This window comes from Eucyclogobius newberryi, unplaced genomic scaffold (genome assembly GCF_026437365.1).
Source record: "Eucyclogobius newberryi isolate DKJ021-1_F unplaced genomic scaffold, fEucNew1.0.hap1 SCAF_18, whole genome shotgun sequence".
Taxonomy (NCBI): Eukaryota; Metazoa; Chordata; class Actinopteri; order Gobiiformes; family Gobiidae; genus Eucyclogobius; species Eucyclogobius newberryi.
This window is the reverse complement of record NW_027315812.1, coordinates 22,589,707-22,599,399: the sequence shown is the minus strand read 5'-3', so window position 1 is coordinate 22,599,399 and position 9,693 is coordinate 22,589,707. Positions and strand designations below refer to the sequence as shown.

Sequence of the window (9,693 nt, the reverse complement as noted above, 5' to 3'; positions counted from 1 at the left end):
GAACATAATTTATTATGATACTTTAAAGTTGTGTGCCTCAAAGTTTTTTATTGAATTTGTTCAAAGGCTGGGTGGCGCTGCAGGTTGCCTCTCACACACCAGTGACACCTCCGTTTGTGCTAAGAACAAGTTTCCATCATGTTTCCCCAATGTCCCTACAAAGAACACAACATGCAAACGTGAACCCTGCTATCCAGCCACTCCACAAGCTACAAATAGTCCACAAATGGTGCTCGGACAAAGAGTTTAGCAAAGTGTCTTCAATCCTTTTTAGGTGGGATGGTCTTCTGAATTGAGTCCTCCTTTGCTTTTGAGACTTCTGGTTCTGTATTTGCAAGAACACTTTCTGAATGTACCAAACTGTTCCCGTCCCTCAAAGAAAAGGTAATTTTAAGTGTAGAACAGGTCCGCCAAAGGTCTTCACTTTAAAAACATATAAGAGTAGTTTTTTGAAAATGATGGAGGTGTGGGTCTCTCAGAAAGGACATTGTCTCTGTAAGCAACAAAAACTTACAGGTACAGGTAATAATAATTGAGGTGCAAAGATGGTCAAAAGATTCAAAGTTGTTAAGCATTGATGATGAATAAGAGGAACTCCAGTTTTCCTCATGTTTTCTAATTGTTGAATTGCAGTATTCATATTCAAAACATTAAGAGTAATGGACAATATATATAATTGGAACAGTTGCAAACTATTACAGAACTGAACTTGTAAATAAATGTGTTGGACATTTATACAGTTTTCTGTATAAACTTAAAAGCATGTGAAAACTTCACTGGAAAATCTTTGAGAAAATCCAGTAGAACTGTGCTTTTTCATCACTTTGTCCTTTGGCTTTTAGTGTAGTCCAGAGATCTGCAACTACTGTCTCAAGAGCAACTCTTTAAAGCCTTTGCTGTGGCTCTTGGCACTAAATAACAAATATATTTTTAAAAGTTTAAGATAAAAATGATCTACAGTGTTTGTAGAATACAGAAGGCCCTCGAACAACAAAACAGTAAAACAGTGTCTAATTTTAAAAACATTTTTTACCATGGTGCTTGAGTTGGTGCAATTCCCCTGCTCAACTTACAAAGGAAGCCAAAAAGGAAGATAATTTCATAAGTTGTTGCTGAGTAATAAATATCACTTGTAAAAGGCATCAAAATGCAGGAAATAACAAAATTTGCTCAAAGGTTTCCAGGGGAAGGACCCCAAGACCCCCCACACCTGCACTACATCTACAAAGTTGACTTTACAATTGATTCATAGCAGAAAATATTCGCTCCACTCCTTTTAGATACATTTTAGAAATTGGTTTGTCTCCTCGTTTGAAATAATACCGTTTTTGAATTTAATTTGCCTTGAAACGGGCCCTTGTGCTATTCCAGGTTGCAGACCCCTGGTGCAGTCAAACGACCAGCTGAGTTCTTGTCAAATCTCTGTGGTGTTTCCTGAGTCCATGTTAAGTCTTCCTGTAATTTATTATTATTATTTATCCACCCTTATTGGCCTGTCCTAGTCAAGCTCTTTTAACAGCGCATAAAAGAAAAGAGGAAAGACAAGGTGTGACATGCTCATGTCATTTTAGGCAGTTGTTTTGAATAGTATGATGGAAGAAAAAATCGAACCATTAAAATGTTGTGCTCAGACCAAGATATGATTTCAAAGTCCACCCTCATAAAAAACAGGGATGTTACTTGAAATCATTGCAGTGTCATGCTGTGTTGGTGCTCCAGAGCCATTGAAACAGAAAAGAATCAGTTCCACCTTGATTGCTCTGGTCTGTGGACATTCAGCCCATCAGTCCAAAGTCTGTGCCTGGAGTTACGTCTTGTCGCTGTTTTGGAATATTTGTTCATAGGAGGGCGGGGGGTGGTTGCAGTAGGACGGGGGCGGGGGGTATGAGGCGGGATACGCCACAGGTTCAGGCACCCCGTTCACCCTGTAGGCGTGGACCGAGCCCGGCTGTTGAGACACTGTGGACAAGAGGACATCAGTTACACATCAGAACAGAGACATAGTGTGCTGTGCTGGTGTGTTTGGTTTAAGTCATTTCAACAAACAAAATCATGGCACTTTCAGATGAAAATAAGAATCGCACCTGGTCCAAAGTCTGTCAAATCTGTCCATTTCTAAATTAAGTCAGTCCATAATGATGTCAGTCCAGTCCTTTATTGTAGGTTCAGTTTGTGTCATCCATTTTTTTGGGATGGATTTTTTCCCTGCCACTAGGACTATGCTCCAAAGGTATCCATTTACTGTGGCCATGACAGGGTTTTTTAGGCCTAACTACGTACAGTAGTTCTGAAATCAAGTGGGATGATAATGTCAAAAACGGTCTGTAGCTCTTTGTTGATCACAGTCCAATATTTCTGAGCAACAGGACAGTCCAAAGACACAGGTTTAGGTCATTTCTACGGTTGGCTGCGTTTCATTTGGTCAATACAGACAGAGCAAAAATTGGTCAGCGATTAGTTTTTCATTTAGTCAACTAGTGAAACAATTATTTCTATTTTAATTTCTTTAATACATTTTTAACCAAAAAAAGGTTGGAGGCTTCTAGACTAGGAATGGGCGATATATCGGGCCATTTTTCGATATTTTATTATTATCATTTTTTTTATTTTTTTTTAACAGACAAATGAGTACAAATAGAAAAATAGAAGAGCTTCTGCTACTCATGTCCAACAAGGCAGTACAATTCTAAACTTAATTAAACTGGGGGAAATTTGTTTTATGGAATTATTTTTTTGATTTGCTACTTTTACTTTAGTATTTTTTGCTCCTGTGTCTGTAATATGACTTTACTACTTTATCATTTCCCCACCACTGTGCACTGGACACATAACAGTGATACGGTACCTGGAGAGTTGACCGGATGTCTGGTGAAGGACACGTTGAAGGCGGGCTCGTCCCTCAGAGGAGACGGGTACATCCTCCTGCGGATGAAGAAGCCCGCTCCACAGCAGAACAGCACGGCCATCATCAGCAACAGCCTGCACACACACACACACACACAAACAAACACACACACACGCACACACATCACTCACTAATGTACCGTCTCTGCCTGGGTGAACCTATGCCTCTGCTGACAGGGAAATGCAATTAACGGTTCATCGGAAATATCCAACGTCTCAGCACTGTGCTGTTTCCTAGCTCATTACTTAAAAAAACATACAATCCTAAAGAGACAAACGATACCGTATTTTCCGGATTATAAGTCGCACATTTTTACATAGTTTTGGCCGGGGCTTATACTCCGGAGCGGCTTACATGTGATATTATTCGTTATTTTCACGCATTTCACATGAGGGCGCTCTAGGCTTTAAGCGACGCAGAAGAAGAATCAGCACTTCCTCTACCTCCAGAGTTTGTGGAATTGTTTAGTAGTGACACTGAGGAAGAATAATTAATTGGATTTAGTGATTTGGGGTAATAGTACTGATGCTTTGGTAAACTTGTCAGCATGTTCTTTACGCTATAGTTATCTGAATAACTGTTCATATGTTCCGTTAACACACCAGACACTTACAACAGTTTGTTGCAGTTTGTTGTCTATGCGTCATGTAGCTGAGGGCGTTACGTTAGCATACGTACACCTATTCATCATGTTCTCTAATCTGTTTTTTTTTTTCTTTTTTCTTGCATTTCAAGATAAAATGTCTGTTCTTGGTCTTGGATTTTATCAAATACTCCGGCGTGACTTATAATCCGGAAAATAGGGTACTTGAAAGTGGGGAGTGGTCTCACCAGAAGTACCAGAGCCTCTGGATGGACAGGGCCCGTACACAGCAGCGAGTACCACAGCAGTCTTCATAAGAGCGGCATCTGCAACTCACAACACAGGCTTGGATTAGGGGCCAGTGGACTGTATATTGCAGATGTGTGTGTGAATCACGAGACAGCTATGTTTATTGATGCATGCTGGTTCTACTTATCAGTATATGAGAGTTCAACGCTATTACACATTTAAGAATGAGCAAGTAAATATCATCTGCAGTGTTGGGAAGAATACGTTATGCAAAATGAACTTATTTAAGCTTTTAACCTTGTTTCCTCATCATTAGTTTACTCAAAGTTGTATTTTTGATTGATTCATGCATGTTTGACTAATCCTGTATTTTCTTGTAACTGAGGCTCAGAAAAATCCTGTTTCACCCTACCCCTTATTCCCGCCCACATCCCCTGTACTCAGTTTAGATTTTTGAGTGACGCATTTGAAAATGTCACGCAACCACTTTTCAAAAATAAAAACATGAAAATGACAATGTGCTGCTTGTTACGTGAAATATCACTAATAAGAGGCTTATGAGTTCTGATGTTTTGAACAGGAAGTCGATCAACCAGATCAATATTACGATGAAGGAAGTAAAATTATGATCTGCTCATGGAATAGTTCAATTCAATTCAAATAATTAAGTTCAAGCTCCTAGAAAAAGCATAACCTTTAAAAACCTTTTTAGATCCAATTCTAAAAACTTGTAATACTTTCACTTTGAGTTGCATTATATGGTAGTGTAAAATGTGACTAAATATGGGTAAAACAGCTATATATATATATAAATAAATGTATATTCTGAATGTATTTTCAGTATATGTAAATACTTCCAAACACTGATTATCCGTGCATCATTTTAAAACCTGAGTGAAACAATATTCTTAGAGGCCTACTCACATGAAGTAGATGGGATATCCTCCTTCAAAGTACCAACAGTACTTCTTAGCATCAATCACCTGCAACAAAGAGTCATCACCACTATTACCACCACTGAGAACAGCAAAGCATGCAAAGTGTTACATGTGTTTGCACCAAAATAAACAGCTATATGTGAGTTCAAGTGGCCTCGTTCCACTGGCCCTGTAACCCACAAAGAGCACACACGTCATCCGCCTGCAGCTGAACAACACCAGAACCGTGAGCACAGCTGACATGGAACATCACTTTGTACCGTCACAAGTACAATGTGTAATAAACTTCTTATGACACTGACAAAAGAAAATGACGTGCCCAAAACACACACAAAAAGGATCCACTCACCTCTAGAAACAGCCCGAATATGAGGGCCAGCAGCTGCAGCGGCACCAGCGGGCTCGGCATGTTTGGGTCAGGACAAGAACACCGACACTGCGGGGAAAAGACGCTCCAGGGGCCGCTACGTGGAGCCGCTCATTTGGCCTGAGCATCGGCGGGCTCTTCTCGGTCCTCCATCCGCGCGCAGAGACAAGAGAGTCGGGCGGAGTCGGGCGGAGGAGACGGGGGCCTGTGCTGTTCCTGAACGAGCGGACAGAGCTGCATCGCGCTGTGACGCAAGACGTACGCCCACGCGGCCCCGCCCCTAGACAGACGCACGCGGGTCATGGGCGCGTTGAAGGTGACGTCATGTATTTTTTCCCCCTTTTTTGTCTCTGGTATTATATTAATTTGCATTTTGTTCTCTGCAAACAACAATATTGATTTTTAAGAATTTTGTTTGTTTGTTTGTTTCACAGGAAATGGGAATGAGAATAGGGAATGACATCCATCAAATTATCGTGAGGTCTTTTTTGTTGTTACCTTGTGAAAATACAAATCAAACAAATAAACACAGGATATCCAAATAAAATGCCAGTAAATCATCTGAGAAAACAATCAATAAAATGATCGAATACATAAAATCTGCAGAGGGGAGTGGAACAGGCACATTGATGACCTGCGGATTCAGATGATCCACTCTATCTCTCTACTCCAGATGAACGGTTCTTCATCTGCCTCGAAGAACTGGTTCTCCTGCAAATTGAATCGCGTCTGCCTGTCCGTCCGCGGGAGTTAGATCTCTCCTTCACTGTGGAACTGCCTGAGGTTTCTACTTTATCTGGGACGCTGGGACATTGACAAGTCCCCATGAACATTGTTTAATCTGTTTTCATTTTCACCCTTCATGCTAACTACGGTTGTGATAAACAACACACACATTGAATTGAAATTGAACTGAATTGAATTGGAATAGTTCTCAGGCTTGTTGCTGAAGATAATGTCCAGTAATGTTGCTTTAAGTGGGTCTTTAGGGTCAAGTCGGGTGGGAGCATTAATAAGTTGTGTGAGGTTTAACTCATTAGACCGTCAGACGTTTTGGACGACCAATCGATATTCATGTCAAGTAAAACAAGTAACTCAGAATGATCACAAGTGGAAGGAAGGTAAAGAAGTCCTCTGGCACTGACACTGAGGTGCAGACGGAGGACGATAAAAACCTACTATTATTTTTCCAGTAATATTTTTACACAATCCCACCTCAAGGGCTATGAATTCAAAACGCTTTGACTTGCAGACTTTGGTATTCTAATGCACGACACGGTAGCCTTTTATTCACTTGTTTTTATTGTTGAAATTATAATTTTTTCCCCAGTGAAGAGACATCAACTTGTATTTCACCCAGCCTGATCTGTCAGGAGGATTGACTGATTTGTAGCACGACTCAGGGAAAACCCAGAGATCAAATTGACTGTTCGACTGACCGTAAGTGGTCAGCGCACTGTTGTACTCAGAGCAATACAAGATTACTCAAACATGCAGGAATCAATCGTTGCATTACCATTGATTTCCTGCACACTGAGGAGGAGGAAATAATGGCTCAAATATCAGAAAAGTGTTTTTTACACATGTTCCTTTTAAAAACATGGTATCTATTAAAACATCATGACTACGACAATTGGATCATTTGATTTATTGAATTTTTATTTATTTTTACATTTACTCTATCAACAAGTGCACAAAATTGTATTTGTAGCTTGATTTTATTGCATGCACACTATCTGTGCTTTACTGTGCAATACGAAATATCTTATTTTACTTGTAATTTTAATTGTCTCACATATTCATTGACCAAATTAATACAAGCCTATAAAATGTTGTGATGTCATCTGGCAGCCATAAAATGGTAAAAATCTGCTAAACTTGAACTCCATCAATCTAGAGTGTATAGTAATTATTGTGTAATAAATGCAATAATAATTCAGTCACAGTGTTTAGAGAAAGATCCAAACCAGGACTAGTCTTGATCTACACCAGGTCTAAACTAGGACTATAGGCTGCACTAGTCTAGATCTAAACCAGGTCTAAACTAGGACTATAGGCTGCAATAGTCTTGATCTAAACCAGGTCTAAACTAGGACTATAGGCTGCACTAGTCTAGATCTAAACCAGGTCTAAACTAGGACTATAGGCTGCACTAGTCTTGATCTAAACCAGGTCTAAACTAGGACTATAGGCTGCACTAGTCTAGATCTAAACCAGGTCTAAACTAGGACTATAGGCTGCAATAGTCTTGATCTACACCAGGTCTAAACTAGGACTATAAGCTGCACTAGTCTTGATCTACACCAGGTCTAAACTAGGACTATAGGCTGCACTAGTCTTGATCTAAACCAGGTCTAAACTAGGACTATAAGCTGCACTAGTCTTGATCTACACCAGGTCTAAACTAGGACTATAGGATGCACTAGTCTAGATCTAAACCAGGTCTAAACTAGGACTATAGGCTGCATTAGTCTTGATCTACACCAGGTCTAAACTAGGACTATAGGCTGCACTAGTCTTGATCTACACCAGGTCTAAACTAGGACTATAGGCTGCACTAGTCTAGATCTAAACCAGGTCTAAACTAGGACTATAGGCTGCACTAGTCTTGATCTTAACCAGGTCTAAACTAGGACTATAGGATGCACTAGTCTAGATCTAAACCAGGTCTAAACTAGGACTATAGGCTGCACTAGTCTAGATCTAAACCAGGTCTAAACTAGGACTATAGGCTGCACTAGTCTTGATCTAAACCAGGTCTAAACTAGGACTATAGGCTGCACTAGTCTTGATCTAAGCTAGGTCTAAACTAGGACTATAGGCTGCACTAGTCTTGATCTAAACCAGGTCTAAACTAGGACTATAGGCTGCACTAGTCTTGATCTAAACCAGGTCTAAACTAGGACTATAGGCTGCACTAGTCTTGATCTAAACCAGGTCTAAACTAGGACTATAGGATGCACTAGTCTAGATCTAAACCAGGTCTAAACTAGGACTATAGGCTGCACTAGTCTTGATCTAAACCAGGTCTAAACTAGGACTATAGGCTGCACTAGTCTTGATCTAAACCAGGTCTAAACTAGGACTATAGGCTGCACTAGTCTTGATCTAAACCAGGTCTAAACTAGGACTATAGGATGCACTAGTCTAGATCTAAACCAGGTCTAAACTAGGACTATAGGCTGCATTAGTCTTGATCTACACCAGGTCTAAACTAGGACTATAGGCTGCACTAGTCTAGATCTAAACCAGGTCTAAACTAGGACTATAGGCTGCATTAGTCTTGATCTAAACCAGGTCTAAACTAGGACTATAGGCTGCACTAGTCTTGATCTAAGCCAGGTCTAAACTAGGACTATAGGCTGCATTAGTCTTGATCTACACCAGGTCTAAACTAGGACTATAGGCTGCACTAGTCTAGATCTAAACCAGGTCTAAACTAGGACTATAGGCTGCATTAGTCTTGATCTACACCAGGTCTAAACTAGGACTATAGGCTGCACTAGTCTAGATCTAAACCAGGTCTAAACTAGGACTATAGGCTGCATTAGTCTTGATCTAAACCAGGTCTAAACTAGGACTATAGGCTGCACTAGTCTTGATCTAAACCAGGTCTAAACTAGGACTATAGGCTGCATTAGTCTTGATCTAAACCAGGTCTAAACTAGGACTATAGGCTGCACTAGTCTTGATCTTAACCAGGTCTAAACTAGGACTATAGGCTGCACTAGTCTTGATTTAAACCAGGTATAAACTAGGACTATAGGCTGCACTAGTCTTGATCTAAACCAGGTCTAAACTAGGACTATAGGATGCACTAGTCTTGATCTAAACCAGGTCTAAACTAGGACTATAGGCTGCACTAGTCTAGATCTAAACCAGGTCTAAACTAGGACTATAGGCTGCATTAGTCTTGATCTAAACCAGGTCTAAACTAGGACTATAGGCTGCACTAGTCTAGATCTAAACCAGGTCTAAACTAGGACTATAGGCTGCATTAGTCTTGATCTAAACCAGGTCTAAACTAGGACTATAGGCTGCACTAGTCTTGATCTAAACCAGGTCTAAACTAGGACTATAGGCTGCATTAGTCTTGATCTAAACCAGGTCTAAACTAGGACTATAGGCTGCACTAGTCTTGATTTAAACCAGGTCTAAACTAGGACTATAGGCTGCACTAGTCTTGATTTAAACCAGGTCTAAACTAGGACTATAGGCTGCACTAGTCTTGATCTAAACCAGGTCTAAACTAGGACTATAGGCTGCACTAGTCTTGATCTAAACCAGGTCTAAACTAGGACTATAGGATGCACTAGTCTTGATCTAAACCAGGTCTAAACTAGGACTATAGGCTGCACTAGTCTTGATCTAAGCCAGGTCTAAACTAGGACTATAGGCTGCACTAGTCTTGATTTAAACCAGGTCTAAACTAGGACTATAAGCTGCACTAGTCTTGATTTAAACCAGGTCTAAACTAGGACTATAGGCTGCATTAGTCTTGATCTAAACCAGGCCAAAACTAGGACTATAGGCTGCATTAGTCTTGATCTAAACCAGGTCTAAACTAGGACTATAGGCTGCACTAGTCTTGATCTAAACCAGGTCTAAACTAGGACTATAAGCTGCACTAGTCTTGATCTAAACCAGGTCT

The 9,693-nt window shown here is 40.3% G+C and overlaps 1 protein-coding gene across 1 annotated transcript; it reads right to left on the bottom strand.

Moving 5' to 3' along the window:
- Positions 1-1,640: 1,640 nt before the first annotated feature.
- vopp1b (VOPP1 WW domain binding protein b) lies at positions 1,641-5,287 on the bottom strand. Its single transcript, XM_072451121.1, has 5 exons — positions 5,025-5,287; positions 4,662-4,720; positions 3,737-3,814; positions 2,846-2,979; positions 1,641-1,959 (listed from the first exon to the last, which is right to left on the bottom strand). The coding sequence occupies exons 1-5, from the start codon at positions 5,082-5,084 to the stop codon at positions 1,808-1,810; spliced, it is 483 nt and encodes a 160-aa protein (XP_072307222.1). The 5' UTR covers positions 5,085-5,287; the 3' UTR covers positions 1,641-1,807.
- Positions 5,288-9,693: the final 4,406 nt, after the last annotated feature.